Here is a 19402-nt window from a genome sequence, read left to right as displayed (position 1 = left end):
TCCCTCCTCTAGTGTCCCAGGAATGCAAGTGATTATTTTCATATACTAAAATAAATACATTTTTTAAATGAAGTCACTCTGGTGACAGAGCTAGCCTTGTTTCCCTGACTTGTTTCAGAGTAGCTTTAACTATCAGCTCACTCCACGTACGTGCAGTGAGGAGAGGCTCCTCTATACTAACTGCTGTATGCAGAAGACTTGCCAGAGCCCCTTTTGGAAATTATGTTAGTTTTACCCTTCACTCTGATGTTTTTAGCTGATGTTATATGTGAAAGAATTGCAGGGGGAAAAAATTTAAGAATCTTTATGACCTTAAAGAGACACATTAACTTTGACAAGAGGTTTTGTCCCATAAGGTGAAGGGGATAAAAATGTGAAATGTTCAGTACGCTCAGTGCGGGTGCCACTTCACATGAGTATGTAGGAGGCAAAATGTCCTGAAAGGTATTACCAATTTTCTGGAGGCATTTGGTTTTTTCTTCATTGCCCTTCCTAACCACCCTGACCTGAGACCCTGCTAAGTAGACTAGGGTAGGAGCAAGCAAGGGAGACAGCTTAAAGCCAGGAAGAAGCATCTGGTTCCCATTCAAGCCTTCTCATAGCCCTGGTATTTAGATAGTTGTTAGTTATTGCCCATAGGGCTCCTTGCCGCAAAGTGTGCAAGCAGCAGAGTGAATCCTTGTCGTTCAGCTGATTCATCAGGAAATGGAGCCTGCTATGTTTGTAATCGCCCGGTGCCACTTCACTGGGCTGCGTCGTCTTTGTGCCGGGGAACTCGCAGACGGTGCTTTGGCGTGGAGGCTGCCCGGGCTCGGCGCCATGGCTCGTGTGCTCTGCGCCTCCGTGCCTGCGCTCTCGCTGCGAGCGGCACTCGCTTCGAGTCGGCAGCTGCCGAGGAGCTTTGAAACGGCTTGCCTCGGGCAGAGGAGGGTAGGGCAAGGTTCAGAGTTTATGACAAATTCAGGGCTGTGCTGCAGGCATCTTTGAAATACTGCCTTTGAGTCAAGCCTAGGACTGTGCTGCATCTCTCTGTCCGTTTGAGGCTGCACAAAGACAGCGTGGGGAGAGTCCAGGAGTCCTGCGTCCCGGCAAGTGAGACCATCAGAATTGCAGGGAAGAAGATAGCTTATAGATGCTCAGCTTGCACTGTATTCCTCTGGCAGTATATGTTGCTTGCACTTTCAGAGCCCTCGGGGTGAAACCCAGCAGCCTAGCACTTCCCACTGCAGCATCCCGGGGCTCACATGACAGAGAGACTGAGTCTGCAGCAAGGACAGTTTTTTGGTCGAAAGTGCTGTTGGAGGCATGGATAGGAAGAGGCACGTGGTCTTTGTGCAGTATTTGGATCTTTAGCATTGGCTGTACGCGACATTACTTCACAGTCTGTGTGAAACTTTAGCCCTCAATGCTGTGTTCCTCTTGGGACCTCCATTTGGCTTCAAATTCTTCTGTAAACTTTATTAAGTAGCATAAAGGCTTTGCAAAGGATGGGAAAGGTTGATTCCTGAGGTACTGACTCAGAAGATGGTGGGGCAGCTTCGTGTCATGTGGATTAAGCGTAATGAGACGCCAGAATTATTCAAACATTTTACCCCTTCTCCTTTTTCTTTTTTTCTCTTCTTTAAAAGAGTATAGGAGGTAGATTACCAAAGGGAGAGCACTTTACATCCATGCTTACTTTAACCATTGCAAGGCCAAAGCGAGGGATGAAGTTATTACTGTGTGAAGAGAATTAAAAATCACCTTTAACGAGTTACAGTGTAAGAGCGCAGCAAGCACGTTTTGTCTTTAGCAACAGCATCTGGTAAGATGAGGAGCAAGCACTTTTCTTCTTCCAAGATGAGCAGGCAGGGCAGGCAGGCAGCGCTGCCAGCTGGCAGCAGGTCTGTGGAGCTGCTTGGGAGAGGCAATGGATCCTCTTCCAGTTTCCTTTCTGCTCCTGTCCTGAGGGAACTGCTCGTGTAGCTTCTTACAAAAACATAACCTTTCGTTGCCACTTGTTTTCTATTGATCCTTTCAAAGCTTTTCTTCATGCAAAACATAAATGAGTACTCTTGGTGGTTTAGGTGCTCTGTAAATAAAGATTCCAAGCAATTAATCTGGCTATGGGAGTCGTTCAGTGAAATGAATGGGACAATTTAAGGTTGTGATAAAAGGGAAGGAGGGAGATGACAAACTCAGACCTGGAAACATCATTATGAATTGAGAAATAATTTCCCCCAGGAAGTGGTAGCTATCTCATCAGTCATCTAATGAGCTAATTAGAGCAATGGAGAATACAGCCGGGGGAATAATTCTGGCATGGCAGAGAGGAGCTAGACCCAACATGCCACTGTTGTCTAACTTCTAAACATCTCCAGAGGTCCGGGTTATAAGATCTGAAGTTGGACTTTCCTGATAGCATCCAAGAAGGTTAACGAAGATGTTCGGTTTGCTCGATCAAGTAAAAACTTAGCTTGATTTTTAGACACACTGACTTCAGTATGTGCAAATGTGTCTGTCACAGTGGAACCTAGATATTGACTTCCGATATGGATGTTCCTAGTTAAGTTATCTTTGATTGTTGTAAATGAGGAAACTCAATTTCTATCAGTGTAAAGCACTGTCTCTATTTCCTTCTGTTGTAGCGAAAGTCCTCATGGCGAGAGAGCCTCAACAGAAGACTCGGTTCAGGATGTTACAGCTGAACACCACACCAGTGATGATGGTATGCAAAGTCTATTAACTCCTTGGTTAACTGTGCAACCTGCTGTGGGGGAGGCAGAGAAGATAGTGCCTTGCAGTTTAAGTTCAAAGTTAGATCCAAAGTGGAGTTTAAATCAGAATAGTCACTTGAAACACCACATACAGCATTTGATGCCAAAAAGTAAAAACATATAGGATCAACATGAATCTTTAGAAGTTACCTGACTATTTTTAAAGTATCCCTTCTTTTCAAGGGTATCTCATCTTAGCAGCAGGGCTGGGCACACTCCATGCTTTCATTACTGACTGAGCTCATCTGTACCCTAAAAGGACCCTAGAGTTGGAAGTCATGGGGGAAGCGTAGAGCCAAAGGCTGGATATGTTTCAGTGTGTGCTCCCGCTCCCCTCTGCGTGTGCCAGGCACTTCCCCTTTTGGTAGCTTTGGCAAGGGAATTGTGAGTGTTTTAAGCCCCGGTGGTTCTGCTTTAAGGAAGCAAGCAAAATAAAATCAAAAAGTGTTTGTCTTCCACTGAGAGCCAGGTTTTAGGGTAGAGGGTCCTCATGGCCTCTCTCATTGATAATTTTGGGGTCTTCTTGGGGAAACTGTTACATTTCTTGTCTGATCAGTGAAAAGGTGTGCCAACACCGAGAATTTCACGATATTTCCTAAGGAAAACGTGATTCTTTGAGTGTCTGTTGTTGATACTTCCAAAGCCGCCTCCTGCAATGGGAAACAGCTGCATGTGAGCCCCATCCAGAGCAGAGGAAAAGACTACATTGTGAAACGGTGATCCCCAGAATACTGACCAGCATGTAAAGCAGACTGACCAAAACAGAACAGAATATGGTTTTATTCTTGGGTTTTGGCCCCTTGCAATTGTCTAAGCAAGTTCTGCGATGGTTTTACTTGTGATGGCCTCAGTTGTAAAGGTGGGCAGAAGGTAGCATTCCCTTAAAGTTAGGTGGCATCCTTTCTGAGTTGGTCTTCAGGAATTTGCTCAATAGCCCTACCATGTGCTCCTGTGCTGCTTTTTGCTTTTTGCTCTAGCAGTTGCCTAACAAACCTTTGCCATGGCATTGCTGTGCTCTTGCTGGCTTCGTGGTGTTGACACACCAATAACAAAGTAAACAATGTTGAGCACTGCTAGAAACACTGGAAAATCAGTTCTCCCTCAGCAAGGTCAAGCACTGTCACGGTGACTCCTCACCAAGGTTGTTGGGAGGAAACACAAAGCCTATGGGAATGAAACATGAGTTCCCTGTTCGTCTTGAACAGAGTGTTCTTTCTGAAAAGTGTTAGCTTCTTAAAAATGCATAAAAACATGTCGGGTTTGAGTTTGTGCCTAAAGGAGGAGCAGTTTCATTGGTGTAATGAAGGAAAGACTAACTCATCCTGTATCTGTAAAGCCTGGGTCTAAAGCCTGCAGGCTGATACACCATGGTGTGTACTTGCATTGTTTCTATATGGGATTTTTAGGATTGCTTATGTGGCTGAGAAGGTACAATGATGATAAAATGAGCAGTTAGAGATTACAGAAGGACAATGTTTTACAGCGTCTGGAACTGGATTGCATGGGGCCCCTGAGCAAGGTAAAATTTGGAGGCATTTTGGATGGAGTTCTGCAACCTACATGGAATATTCCATAGGAAGCATTTGGGAGGGAGCATTTGGCACCGAAGCAGAGGAGGGAGCTGGGCCTCTATCTCTTTGAGGGAGCAGCAAGGTCTGGTTAACTGAGGAGTCTCATGCCCTTCTAACTGAGCTGTGCAGTGTCACACCTCGGGCATACTTGTCAGAAGTGCAGCATACAACTCCGTGTCTCAATGGGATGGACGTTCTTAGGTTTTTCTCACTCCTTCAGTCTTAGATGTGACCAAGCACTTGCTCCTTTAGCTCTTTTGTGAGACTGGCACTAGTCCTCCCAAAGTAAAGCTGTCACGCCAGCTGTCTTCATTCAAGGAAGGAATTGGTTTTGGTGTGGGGAGAGAGGTCGTGTGCTGCAGAGTATCCATGTTGTTCACCGTCAGCCTTGCTGTATGAGCGAGTGGACACTTTGAGACAGGCATAAGAGGTCAGAAATGCTGAAAGACAAGGAGGTCATATGTTCGTTAAATTATGAGTGGAAAGATTTTTAAACTGCTGCTTTCCTGCACAGGCTGTCAGACTGGCAGGGGTAATTGTTTGGCTTAGCTGTATTGCTCTTTATTCACACAGCTTTCTTCTCTGAGCATAAGTGTAGTAGGAAAAAGCTACTGGAAATTAGAGTCTAAAATCACTTCTCTGGATGAAAGCCAGAGTCCTAAAAAGCAAATTGGAAACATAAGAAACCTGAGTGCCGCACTCATCTGGAACAATAAACACTTCTTAATGAAACAGATGGAATTTACAAAACTACACTCCCATCCCCTTCATAAATGGAGGGGGACACCAAAAAACAGCATTATCGTTTTTTTAGTGTTATGAAGACGCTGGCTCCAGAGGCAAAATAAGCAAGAGGAAAGAAGGAGCCAAAACCAGATAACCATGTGCTTTGGGGAGTCTGGAGCAAGGCGGCTATCGCAAGCTGCAAACATGGGCCAGGCTTTTCTCACCCTTGCAAATCTCTCACTGGTTGCTGAGGGCTGATAACGGGATTCGTGTGAGTCTGACCACAGACTTACCTGAAATGTGTGATTTGACAGAATTCTGAGCTGTCTGGTTTAGTAATGGAGAAATGAATTGTTGGGGAGGTCTATCTAGCAGATCCTGTTGCTGGTTGCCCTCAGTGCTGGGTCACTTTGTGCTTTGTAACTACAGATGCTGCTGGGGCTCTTTGGTGGGGGATGCTTCTGCTCTGCTCTCTCAGACCGGCTGATGAGACGGTGGTACTGCAGCGGCAGCTCGCTCAGATGGATTTATGCTATATATTTTCTCAAGCCCAGCTACTACCTTGCCTGCCTATGGTCCACCTTGGAAGACCTAATTCTTGAGCATATGTTCTCCCAAAGAATATTTGTAAAAGCTGTGGCTCCTGTTTGGCTTTCCAGTCCTTTTTGGCTGGCTGTTGCACTGTAGAAGCTTCCCGTGATGCAGAGGAGATTTCAGGACAAAATGGCATATCTTTTCTTGTCCTGGAAGATGAACTGCAAATCTTTTTCCCCAGGAAAAAACCTCAGTTTCCGTGGACTGCTTGGCTGCGTTAGAGCTCCTTTAAAGCAATTAGAGGCTGAAGTCCACTGGGGCCATGTGGCTGAGCTCATCTCCATTCCCCTGACGTCTGCTTAGAATTGGGAGCTGGCTTAATATATATTTAGATTCAACCAATGGCAGATTTTTCTAAGTCTTAAAAATAATCCACGTGAATTTCATATTGATTTTCCTGAGTGTCTAAATGCCCATATTGTCCCTTTGTATAATATCGGAGTCCTACAGGAACCCAGATTAGTGGCTGGTTGCAGACACAGCATGGTTGTAGTTCTTCTGTGAGCTTTTCAAGTATGAGCAGTCGGATTTGGAGCACGTTGTGCAGCTCCAAGCGCAGCACCGCTGTGCTTGGCGTGCATGGTGCAGCCCAGCTGTACGGAGCCCGGGGGAGCCACTTGCTCTCCTGATTGCTGCACAAACCGCAGTGGTGGAGGCACTGAATGTTTTTGTTAGCTTCCATGACAGTTCGATGAATAGCATGACCTCCCACAGTGCCAGAATCCGGTCTCCTGGGTCAGGTGAACCTCACAGGCAACAGAAATTTCTTTCTCAATAGATGCTTTATTTCTGAAGCAGCTTGGAGTCAGAGGATGTTTCCCTCCCGAAATGCTAGTAACAATTCCTGCTTGCCTGCCCAGGAGTTTAATTTAGCTGCCTTTAAGAAAGGTACCATAGGCAGATTTTGGTCTGGAACATACCTGATTGCTACGCAGCTTTGAAATTTTTTTTTTATCTTAATGAGATACTAATTTTGCCATTGCCACTTCCATCTTTGTACACTTGAATTGCTGTAAGTGGGTTTATGGCTTGGAAAATATGAATGTGTCCACCACGTAGAGATTAGGTAAATGCTGAAATTGCAACATCCTCATATTATAGGGGTTCCCCTCTGAATCTTGCTGCTTCAACCCTCTGCTGCCTTAAGAAGCAACACTTTATCCTCTTCCATGCTCTCATCATAAACTGTTTTATGGTAGGTTTAAACTGTTGAATACTTACCTGAGCCCAAGTGTTTAGTGAATTATTGTTTATTCCCTTCTATCTCCTAGAGTGTGAGCCCATAGAAGCAATAGCGAAGTTCGACTACATTGGCAGGACTGCACGAGAGCTGTCCTTTAAAAAAGGAGCTTCTCTCTTACTCTATCAGCGGGCCTCAGATGACTGGTGGGAGGGACGCCACAATGGAATTGACGGCCTTATTCCTCATCAGTATATCGTCGTTCAAGACACGTATGTTACACTTTAAGCCCATCTGCAAGATGGGCTTGCTTAAAACTCAAGGTGTGGAATGGAGTGTTTGTGTCAAGATGTTGACACCAGGTGGGGAGAGTTCACCCTTCGGCCTTCCCTGCAAGAAGGGAGTCCTCTTGAAACAAGCAGAGCTCCGCAGAGGCGTAGGTGTCCATGTATGTGGAGGCGTGATATAAAAATTGTTCTGGTGCTGCCAGCCTGTTAAAGATGCAGAGCTGAGATCTCCAGGTTGCTCACAGAAATCAGGCTCTCTCATTTGAAAAATATGTAATGATTCTTAAGAGAAAGATGCTAGCACAGTATTGTCCTGCATGTATGTTTACATACACAGTGCTGTATTTGAAATTCAGCGCTGTTGGTCCTGTTTTGGTTGTGATTTCCTTCCCTCCTCCTTCCTAGTGAGGATGGTATCTCTGAAAGATCCAGTCCGAAGTCTGAAATAGAAATAAATTCTGAGCCACCGGAAGAAAAAGTGACTGCTAGAGCTGGTGCCAGTTGTCCAAGTGGGGGTCACGTCGCAGATATTTACCTTGCAAACATCAACAAGTAAGAACAGCCTTGCATTATTTTACTTAACTGTAAAGATCTTGGTGATGAGTCCAGTAAAATATTTCCTTCCTTGAAAAAGGTCAACTAATGAGCGCTGCCACCATTTTTCTCTGCTTCCCCCTCTTCTAACTTGCTCACATTTTGCTGTCCTCTCTCTCTTGTCACCAGTGTGGCCAATGCTCATTTAAAATCCCACTGGCTATTCTTCCCTATCCCTGAGGTACCATCTGTTCCCGTTTTCCCATATACGTCCTGTTTTATAAGCTAAGCACACAGAGAAAGGGAGGGGAATAGCAGAATGAGTTCTTGTAATCGTGTGTTCCCATTCGTTGTTATGTTCTGTGATTTGTTATGTCTCGTTTACATTTAACATGTTTTGTTTTATGGGGTGGGGGACAATTTCTTCAGAAACTAGTGTCACATTTTGTGCTAAATGACATACCTTAAGTCCCACCATCTGGTATTGCGCGTAACATTCTTTCGTTTCTCCAGCACTTCTCACCTTAGGTTACTAACCATATGCTTGCAGTGAAACAACACACTTCCCTGTTGCTCTAACTTTACCTCCTCAACCAGAAATTGTTACTTTAGCAAACACTCAACATAATAAAAAAACCTGGGAAATTAAGTTAGTAACAGACTAAGTTTCTTGATCTGTTATTTAATTATTCTAGAGCAGACTTATCTCCCATATTTTTCTGATTATTTCCTTAGTATTAAAAAACCCCACCTCTCTCTATTGTGCAGTGAAGGTATTAATATGATAATTACAGTTTTATGGGAGTGGATATTTTTAACCTCCAGTTAATTTAACAGAATGTAGTCTATAAAGGCATTAACAGAAATGCATCCTTTTTAAAGGTTCGGACCTGCTAATGTCCTACACAGAGCCTGGTCCTTGGTTTATGGGAGTCGGCAGAGCTCCACTGCTATCTGTGAAGCTATGTTAATCTGCGTCAGCTTGGGATCTGGGCTTTCTTTTATGATATTTATTGTCTGAGCCGTTGAAGTATGCCATTCTGCCAGTTACGGAAAGATTTGTATAATGAACAGACCTATGTTGGAGCTTCACCATCTGCTGGTTTTGGTAGTGTTGTATGTAGTGTTTTTAAGAAGCCTGGGTAATGTCCACTCCGTTTTTTTTCCCTTTACTAGGGAACTGATATTTAGCAATAGTAGCATAAGACTCATTTTGTTGTTTTTTCTTTAGGAATGAATCTTCTGACCTATGTGTGAACAGACTTGGGCAAAATTAAATCAGATGGTTTCGCAATGACAGTTGTGCCACCCACTGAATTATTATTTGGATGCCAAAATCCTACTGGAGTTAACACTTTCTTGCAGTTATTCATGGGGCTGGTGCTATATATAAATGGATCCTTCCCTGTATAATGGATGCCAAGCTTCAGACCTATGGCATAAAGTATTCTGCTGCATTGGCCTTCATATGATTTGAATGGAATCGTGCTGTCAGACTGCATGGTGCTGGGGTAGAAACTAAATTGCTTGGACCAGCTCATCCATTTGACATCATCTTTTGGTATATCTGCAGCCCTACATAGATAATGCCTTGTGGTCCTGCTAAAGCAATGAAAAAGAAACATCTATTACCACCAGCAAATATTGGAAATGATCATTAACTCCAAACTATGGGGTTCTTTGCTTGCCAATCTCTGAAAATAATAACTTGATGCCTTGGGCCAGGAGCTTAGTAGACTTATACTGTGTCCTCCAGTCAAAAATTGTAGCTCTGCTCTTCTAATGTAATAAAAACACATCATCAAAACCTGTCGATGGCACAGAGGGTTTTTTTTTTTTTGTTTAAATATAAATTCTTTTCCTCTTGACCAAGTTAATTACGTTCCATCCAAGTTTTCTGTTTTTGCTATGAATGTGCACAGCTGCCAGAAACTCAGTCTTGTTGTTAGAAGTGTTGAACTGAAATGATTTATAATTTCACTGTTTCACAATGACTTCTAAAATACTGGGTGTATTTGTAATCTGAGTATCTTTATGTCTCTTCCCGTTGTCCTCTGTGTTGTTTTGGGGGGATATCTTCAAATTGCAGCCCGTTATGTGTACCTGCTTGTATTGACTTGTTTTGCTTTTGTGACTGAAGGCAAAGAAAGAAACCAGAGTCAGGCAGCATCAGAAGAGCCTTCCGTCAAAGTGACAGCCATGGACTAGGTAGTTCAATGGCAGAACCAGCCTCCCCAGGAGCCATAGCCGGTTCCAGACCCTCATCTCAGCCCATTATGAGCCAAAGTCTTCCCAAGGAGGTTCCAGATAAATGCTCCATCAGTGGCCATGGCAGCCTCAATTCTATCAGCCGACACTCGTCTCTGAAGAACAGGATAGACAGCCCGCAGATCCGGAAAACTGTGACAGCAGGGAGGTCCAAGAGCTTCAACAACCACCGGCCCATGGACCCTGAAGTTATTGCACAGGTAAATAGGAGTGCTTTGCTTTAAAGATTTGTTTTGGAAACTTAAAGGATGTTGGATACAATGAGTTGTTTTAATGCGAAGTCTGATTTAATCTCATATCCCTTCCCTTCTCTCAATGCAATATTAGCTTACTACACGGCTTGAGTCTAGTCTTTCACCCTTGCTTTGTGTAAGTCACTGAGGCTGCTTTCATGAGCGAAGATAAACAGTAAGGTCCTTCCTCCATAAAAACTTGGCCCTGTTCATTATTCAGAATTTAGTTTCAACAATAAAAACGTCCATTTCAGAAAGTTACACAGATTCCAAAGCTGTCAGCAAAAAATTAAACAATCATAACTTCAAGACTTGAGAGAAGTAAAGTATTTAGCGTCAATTTAACATTCTCCTGTCAGTTGTGCAAACTTGCCTGTGGTTAGACATTGGAAGCATATGGAGTAGTACAGTCAAAATAAAAGCAGGCTGCTGAGTTGTACAGTGCTCACAGTGGCATCTTTATATGCTTACAGCGTTTAGTGTGTGATTAGAAACCAACTTTGAACATAATACTGCTAGTTTTCATTAGTTATTTATTTAGACAAGTGCCTTGAAATGAGGACAGGCTACCGATTCGTATGCAGCTGTGCTTTAACTTTGCAAAGAGCTCTGCTTTTGGGACTGACTCCACACACTGACCAGACGACAAGGAAACAGTCTTCTCAGGTCCCTTCTGTGCAGCTCAAAGGAAAAGGTGTTCTTAGTATTTTTCTTAGTCTTTGCTAGTTTTTGACACAGTATTTTATTGCAGATTCTTTGTCTCTATGCATATTCTCTGCATCTCTATACACAAAGATCTGTCCCGTCCCTGTGTCTGGGACTATATGCTGCCACAGCAGTGACTGGTGGTCACAAAAACGCAAGTGGTGTCTTTGTATCCATCGATCTGCAGTTTCACAAGTAGAACAGAAAACAATTGAAAGTCAGATTTCGATTGGAACAACTGACAGCTATTAATGGGGTGAATGATGTAAATGTTATAGATTCCCTCTTCCATGAAGGATCTTCCCTTTCTCCCACTCCAAGCTGTTAGATGTGCCTGCACATGTATGTTGCCTATACCAACTGTTTTCAGTATGCGATGGATCTATCTAAAGCCAAGGAATGCTTGGGTCTCGGATTACAAAGCCAGCCCTGGGAGACCTGACTTCTTTGCCTGGTTGAGGAGTCTGTAGGTTTCTAAGGACCTGGGGGAAGATATGTGAAAATTATCATTTTTATTGACAAAATAGCAACACGAAGTAATAAATAAGGTCCAAATAAAGATCTGATATGTATTCTGATGGAAAGTTGTATTTTGCGGTTATGATATCTTCAGCTCATTTGTAACAATGGAATTGTAATACATGGTTCTTGTTGTCTTCATATTTCATTGTCCTTCCAAGGCTTTGGTTGACATAAATCAGGTTTTTTGTTTTTTCAATTAAGCTCTAACTGAAGTTGTTCTGTCTTCTCTTCCTGCCAGAACGTTAACTCCATTGTTTTCACTGGAGAAGAGTCTGGGGAGAAAAAGAAAAGGGCGGGGGGAAGAAAAGGGAGCGGGGCGGGAAGCTGTGTTAAATTAGTGTTTCTCTTTGCCCTGTAGTATCTGTTCAAACACCATGTAATAATCATCCTGCATTTTACATATTTTCCCTAACTTCATAAGTAAAATCTGCCTGGCCTCAAGATAGACTCAGAGGTGTCAGATTACTGTCTCTGGTTTCTTCCACCATTCCTTGACTGATTTACCTTCCCCACCCCCTGAAAAACCTCTAAGGAAGCTAAAAAGCTGTAGCCAAACTGTGAGTCACAGAACGGCTGAGCTTTTCTGCTCTCCAGTGAATTCTGTGCACCAGTGGGCTCCGCAGCGCGGGCTGTAGCAGACATGTAGGTCCTGCTACAGCTGTGAACAAAAAAACCCCACTTTTTTATCTGAAAGTTCTCTTTATTTTTTAATTACTGTAATATTTTATAAGAGGAAGGAGAAGTGCCAACTTGAATTTCTATATATGTTTCTGATATCTTCTGTGTTCTCTAAAACATGAAAATTTTGAGTCCCGTGTAATACCTTTCTGGGAAGGGAAGACTACTCAGACAGCAGGAAAACCAGTGAGGCAGCAAGAGCACACAAGGATTTCGGCATTCGGTGTGTGGCCCACCAGCCAGTGTCAAAATCATCAATCCTTTCTTCAAGAATTTACTCTTCTGAATCTCACGTGCCAAATAAAAGTACAAGAATGGATCCTAATACTTTGAATTGCGTGCTTTTCTGTTCGTTGCTGCATTTGGGGATTGTAGTCGTCTTTGAAGTCCAAGCAGCATCAGGACCAGTAAAGGACCAGATTAGCATCGAGAAAGTGCTAGCAATTATTTTGTTCTCTGTTGATGGAAAATATTAGTGCTTATTGGCTTCAGTATATAATGCTGCGTAATTTGGTGTGGGTTGCACTTTGACACCTGAAGGTCCCCAGCCTGCTGGTTGATTCGAGTGTTGGTGTTTACAGGCTAAAAACAAATGCATCGTTCTTAAAGACTGACTTTTATCTCCATATTTATGTGCCTGAGTTCTGTTACTCACTCAGTTTCTCTTTTGTCTTTGCAGGATATTGAAGCTACTATGAACTCTGCTCTGAACGAGCTGCGGGAGCTGGAAAGGCAAAGCAGCGTAAAGCACACGCCAGATGTTGTCCTTGACACCCTGGAGCCTTTGAAAACGTCTCCAGTGGTGGCCCCCACCTCAGAACCTTCCAGCCCTCTGCACACTCAGATCCTCAAGGACACTGAACCAGCTTTCCAGCGCAGCGCTAGCACAGCTGGTGACATACCATGCACCTTCAGGCCAGTGAAGTCGGTCAAAATGGCCACCCAGGTGAAACCTCCGGCAACTCGGCCGAAGCCTACAGTTTTCCCCAAAACAAACACCACGAGCCCTGGCGTTGCCTCCTCTGCATCTCAGCAGCCTACTGACAAGTCCTGTACTGTCTGATAAACTTGATGCTGCTCTGTGGATATAACTGTATTGTTTCAGATGAAGAGACTCTGTTAAAGACATTAAAATTCCTATTTAACTAATTTTTGAACTTCTGCTGAAGGTTAGTTGTGAACTGCTACTTACTGCTGGGAGCACTTCCTGGGAGTAGTAACAACCTCGTCCCATGTACCCGTATCAGTGATGTTCGTAAGGCAAAACAGTTCACGCCACACTTAGGAAATCCAATATCGGGTCACTGTGAAGCTGAGGAGGAAAACACACAAAAAGCAATGAGTTGGATCTTGGTTTCTAGTTGATGCCTTGTTCAAGTGTTTGGCCACTGAAAGAAATATTTAGTGGCATCATGTTTTGAATACTGGTGTAGTGACTTCTATATTCTGTGTTTCATTTATCACAGGGAAACAATAGGATAGATTTTAGTCTATTGCATGTTTTGGTGCCACTGGTTACGTGGAGCTTGGACATGCCTGTTTCTTGTGCATTATTATTATTATTACTACGTCGCCCGCTGGTGCCATGGTGGTTAAGGGTCTGTCTCGACTTCCATCACATCCTCTGGTTTTGTTTGTTTGCTCCCCCATTCCTCCCCCCAGGGCCAAAGCTCTTGGCCATCCAGCCTCATCCTTTAGTCGACACTTGTCATGAAAAATAGTTTACTCTGGAACACTCTTAGATTTTGTGGAGTTATATGTAATATGTGTCTGTGCAAATATAAACAAACATGTTCCTGAGGTTTAGGAGCATAAGAAAGAGCCCAGTTGTTGCTTATGGACAATCTAGCTGTTTTCCCCCTTTGCTCTCCCATATTTAAAAACAGCTTTATTGTTTTTCAGTGTAATTTTCAGCCCGTAGGCTATGATGTGGTGTGTGGTCTCGGGAGACTGAATGTAAAAACAAGTTAACTTTTGAAAACTAAGCGTACTCTGATGGGAGTTCATTTACTAACGCACACGTTCTTGTTTTGATCATGTATCAAGATGGATCCTTACCAAAATCCCAGTTACAAGCACTGTAAAAACTTCAATCAGAAGTTCTCAAGCTTTGTATCTTCTCCCTCTTTCTGGTTGCAAATGCTTTGGTCGGTGGCTGTGACCGCTGTGAACTGCTTTAGGGATCTCTGCTCTTATAGAGCGGTGTAGGAAACGCTGCTGGGGACGGCGACGTGACAGCATGCAGCTTCTGGAGTGGCTTCCCTACGTGTTCGTTGGTAGACTGGCATGCCTCCGTAGGACTCTGCAGACGTGAATGAATTCTTAGTATTTGTATTTATATGGTAGGCAGCAAATGCTTCAGCCGCTAGCAGGCTGCATGAACTCTTTTGTACTCTACTGAGAATTTTCCACAATGCTAACATTTATTTAATTTAAAAAAAAAAAAAAAGGCATGTGCCACTTACAACGGTAAAGAAGATCTCGCAGTCCTGCAAGAGAGGAGACTCTGGCTGACCCTCAGTTCACCTTGTTCCCAAACTTTTCTGGGATTTAAAAAAAAGCTGCACATCTTATGTTTTCATCAAATAAATTCAGGCAAGGACAAGATAAGAAAAGTAATTTTTCTCTCCCATTTAGCTGAGTTTCTTTTAAATTTGTGGTTTTCTCACACAAGGCTTCCTTGTGACTGCAATGTCATTTTAATCGGCACTTAGTAATTAAAAAAGAAGAAACAAAACTTGCATTTCTAAGAACAGTTTCCGAAATGTACTTTTCTGATTCATTTAGGATGTTACTTGGAGAAATGAACAGGGTTTTTACTGTGTCCCTGTCCATCCCCACACGCACACCCCCATTTCTATAGATGTGTTATATCCATATTAATGATGGTTTTTTAAAAAGACCAGCTTTCTCTGTGCCCTAAATTAAGAACATGTGAAAATTGGGGAACACCGGAAAGATTTCAGTGAGAACACTCCTTATTATTCTTTTTTCCTTAGCTGATCTGTAGCAGCAGTTCCCCTTGGGAAGCACCGCGGTACGTGTGTGACTGTCACTGGACCTTACCCTGTTCCTTTCGCAGGGGAAGATCCCCAACAGTGCGACCAGCGACCTTTGCTCTCAGGTTCTGATGGACTTTTACCACCAAGGAATCACTTGTTCTTTTGGGGAAAAATAGAATTAAACTTGTAATTTTTTGCTCAGGCAGAACTTTCTGGCATTTACTTTTAAGTAGGGAGTTTTTTGTTTTCTTTTCTTTTTGGTCATGAACGACCAAAGTTAATCTGTGTCAAGAGCAGGATCTCTGTAAATTTACTTCGACTCATTTGTAATGCCTTATTTTCTTTATATTTTTATGCCTAGCATTCATGTTTCTAAGAATAAGTGTCCAGCCATGCACAGCACATTTGGAGGAGATGCTCTTTTCTATCTTCGAGGTCTGAAGTATGAATGGAAATTAAGAGAAAAAAAAACCCCAAGATTTCAGGTTACTGTAACAGCAACTGTCTGTATATGAAATTACTGTGTTTATCTCTAGCATCCACAGCTCTGGGACAATCCTACTGTCAAGGGGAATATGCTTAGCAGGATAACCTGTATATTGAGCAACTCAACTGGAATTTTGGTGTGCACTGTGATTGACACTTACACTTACAGCAAGCAATATGGCAGGCTGAAGATCGTCCTTCCTCTTCCACGTGCTCTGGGTCTGGCCAGCCAGCAGAAAATTCACACACGCACACACACACGCGGGAGAATAAAAAACAAAAAAAGGAAACTTTTAGCTTGTCTGCTTCACTCTGTGAACATACAAGGCTGAGAGAACATTTGCCACAAGTGTTTTATGACCAGTCATTGCAGGAGAGGTGGGAAGGAGAAACTGGAAATGTCAGCACTGCTCCCTGCAAAACCAGTGGGCATCTTGTAGAAGAGACCAATGTAGAGTGGACAAGTACGACACAGTGGTTTGCTTGGGGAGGTATCAATGTTACTTCATATCTTCATATTCAGAAGAAATATTAGCTCTTCCATGGAAATTCTCTTTCATGACTTTTATGTAATGTTTGTGTCAAATATAAAGACAAGAAGTGTTTGATAACTGGAATAACATATGTCTGTTTGATAGTGCTTTGTATGAACAAAGGATTCTTGTTCATCAGATGTTGGATTGCAATAATCCAAAGCAAAACTTTTAAAATAAAATACGATTTTAGGTGATCAGTCTTAATAGTTTCTGAAGCTCTAACCTTTTATGTTTTATTTCCCTAGTTGGGAATTGAGCAGTGTGCTTTAACGATTGCTAAATTTCTGCCTCTCTAAGGTAATCCAAAGGCTCGCAGTTTATAACTTGTAAATTTGTTCTTCATGTCAAAGCAGGGGGACATGATCCAACTCTCTCACTTTATCTGTACTGGATATTTTGTTGCAATGAAAGTGATTAAATAATTAGAGTGCACTGTGACAGCAGAAAAAAATTGTTGTATATGTATGTATTTTGATACCTGTTCAAAAAGAGTCTTTGGGTTTCCTGTGATGAATACCTCATATGTTGGGTTTTGGGAGTTTTTGTTGATTTTTTTTTTTCTTTTTTCTTTTTTCTTTTTTTTTTTTTAAGGCAAGATTGTTCTTGCACAAAAGTAGGTTAAGATAACCAAGTTCTCATAAATTTATTTACTGAATCAAAACACTTCAGAGTTTGGCAAGAAATTCCATCTGTTATAGTTCCCCACCTTGCACTTGGTACAGGGTGAGCAGTCACTCGGCTGTTCGCCTGCGCGCTTGGAAGAGCTCTAGCAATATTAAGACAAAAGAGGTCGTTGCAGATGGAGTTTGCTGCCTTATTTCTCTTCTTCTGTGTGTCAAAACCTCAAATTCAGTTGAACATTGTATAGGTTTGGGGATTTGTTAAGCATTTAAGAGATGTTCTTCAACAGAAATAAATGTCTCTAGTTAGCACTTCAGGTCCTTTACATACATGTACCTGATAGACTGGAATGCTCTGTCGCCTGATGAAATACGTATTGAGGGAACACTTAAAGGAGATTATGCTCTCAGCAGGGCATAGCTTGCTAGTAAGGCAACAGTAACGATGGAAAAATACCCATCGAGACAATTTGTCTGGTCGACTTGGTAAGATGTTGAGCTGTCTGGCCCCTCTCCAGCACATCAGTGAGCCCAGGCTTGAGGTTAAGCACAGGAGCAGCCTCTGCCCGTTACCACTCCGAGTTCGAGCGCGTGGTGCTGGCGTGGTGGGCCAGGTCAGGGGTACCTGCACTTGGCAGGGTCGAGCCCTGACTGTAGAGGGGATGTGCTGCAAAGTATGAATACATTTACTCACTGGCCTATGAACCACAAGCTAGGAAAACTGCTTTAAAAAAAAAAACAAAACAAACCTAAAAGGAAAACGGAAGCATTTGGGCACTCCCATCACTAATGAGCCTATCCAGAACAGAAAATTAGTTTAACAAGCTGGGGATTTATTTATTTTGAGATTTTTTAGTTTTCACAAAAATAATGAGCCTTTTTGTGGGCTTATCTGGCCTTGGCTAACATCCCACAAATGCAGTTATAGACATAAGGCTGTTTCTTTAGCAGACCGGTAGTACTAGAGGCCTTCGCAGAAGGGAGCGATGTTCTCTCGTGGGTGAACGTCGTTCTCTGCAGGATGCTTCCAGCCTCCGGGTCTGGGAAAACGCCGAGCACTTACTGGCGCTCTGGACTGAACTTTGGGGTTTGAGCTTACATATCACTTTTGAAGATAATCCTCTCTCCGGATCAGCTTTCTGCTTGTCTCTGTGTGTGTGTGACAACCTGGTACTTGAAAAAAAAAACCATAAATACTTGACCCACTGCCTTGTGCCCGCCGAGGCTGCGACGGGGCCGGGATGGTCCAGCGGCTGCGTCACGCACAAGCGGCAGCAGCTGCAGGGGCAGTTTTAATCGCTCACCTCTGCCTCTGCTGACCGCCCTGCCAGAAGGCAGATGAATTCTTTTCCAGGCTTGGTTCTAGGAGTCTATTTTGGTAGATCTAGAGATGCCAAAACAGCAATTCAAGGCCTGGAAAATGTAAGGTTTTGGTTTTGGGTTGTTGTTTTTTTTTTTTCCCCTACTACATTTTGTGCTTCCTATTATGTAGTTTGAGACAAGAGAGTGTTGTTTTTCAATGATGGGCCAAAAAGAGGTAAAGGTGGAGAGGGAGGGCAGCTCCCTACTGTACTAATACTTGATATACCAAGCTTCATACAGGGTAAATATTTAGCAGTTTGCAATGGAAATAATAGATGGACCCTTCCTTTTAAAGGCACTATAGTAACCTTACTTCTGAAGTGGACTTCACCAGCCTTTCTCTCCAGGCAGAGTCCTGTAATTTGAATAACCGAAGTCCAATGGGATTGGACTCGTGAGTGTGCCAAACTGCTGGAGCAATATTTGTGAGCAGCAGGTTCTTCAAAAGACCAGCTCTATGTAGCCAAAATAGGGCAATTATTGAAAACCATCTCTGACGCATTTTAAAGGATCGCAGTGATGTCATGGTTCTGCTGTAATGTAGGAAAGTTCGGTTGCAAAGTCTAGAAATCTTTGTTTTCTCTGTTGGTCTGAAACCTCAGTCCTGCAATAGTGGGCTCGGGCTCGTATGGTGCGTTGGTTTTTGGGTTTTTATTAACAGCAGTTGTTTAATGGTGGGATGGAATGTTCTTGCTAAAACGGTTTCCATTGTTTCATGTCTTCTACACCAATATATATATGGTGTATATATTAAACTGTGTAAAATTGTACTTTGTATATATAACTGTACAATATGGAGGTACATCCTTTTTTTCCTTTTGGTACAGTATTGTACAGTATTAGGAGTATATGTGTTGGAAATGTTAAATCCATACTGGGGCAACAAAATGTATCCATTGTCATTAGCAATAGTTTTGGAGAAATAAATGTTTTGGGTATGGTGGAAATACTGACCTGTGGAGACCCGTACGTGATGTACAGAGCGAGCGCGTCTGTGTGAGCGAGCGTGTGTGTCTGCGAGCGCGGGTGCCTGTGTTTGAATGAGGGAGAGGATGAGCATCTCCTGCGGGTGCCTTCCTCGGCAGGCGGCACCAGCTTTGGGAAGTGCGGGGAATCCTTGGGAATTTTCTTTGAACAGCGACTGGGACCGGTAAGTGGGTGAGGAAGACTCTGCAGGGTGCAGAAATACCCAGTGTCATTCATAGGCACTGGGATGCTTGATTGCAGCGGGGAAGGAGACAATGGTCCATAGCATGGCGATAAGGAGGATCTGAAAAATAAGTGACTCAACCGTGGTGCTTTGAACCGCACCAGCCGCAGGCAGAGCCCCATGTTTCCCCAC

The 19402-nt window shown here is 43.1% G+C and overlaps 1 protein-coding gene across 6 annotated transcripts in view; it reads left to right on the top strand.

Annotated features, from left to right (window-relative positions):
- SRGAP2 (SLIT-ROBO Rho GTPase activating protein 2) overlaps nucleotides 1-19007 on the top strand; it is a 115450-nt gene extending 96443 nt beyond the window's left edge. For 4 of the 6 annotated variants that reach the window (XM_030000405.2, XM_030000403.2, XM_030000402.2 and 1 more), the window contains 5 exons: nucleotides 2628-2707; nucleotides 6919-7099; nucleotides 7520-7666; nucleotides 9789-10116; nucleotides 12734-19007. In XM_030000405.2, the coding sequence (XP_029856265.1) occupies nucleotides 2628-2707; nucleotides 6919-7099; nucleotides 7520-7666; nucleotides 9789-10116; nucleotides 12734-13117 (1120 nt within the window). In that variant the 3' untranslated portion in view covers nucleotides 13118-19007. Of the gene's footprint in view, nucleotides 1-2627; nucleotides 2708-6918; nucleotides 7100-7519; nucleotides 7667-8879; nucleotides 10117-12733 lie in introns of those variants that run through there. The other 2 variants (XM_030000407.2, XM_030000406.2) reach the window with 1 other exon arrangement.
- Nucleotides 19008-19402: the final 395 nt, after the last annotated feature.

This window comes from Aquila chrysaetos, chromosome 24 (assembly GCF_900496995.4).
Source record: "Aquila chrysaetos chrysaetos chromosome 24, bAquChr1.4, whole genome shotgun sequence".
Lineage (NCBI taxonomy): Eukaryota > Metazoa > Chordata > Aves > Accipitriformes > Accipitridae > Aquila > Aquila chrysaetos.
Note: the sequence above shows the minus strand (reverse complement) of the source record. Positions and strands in the feature narration are given on the sequence as shown.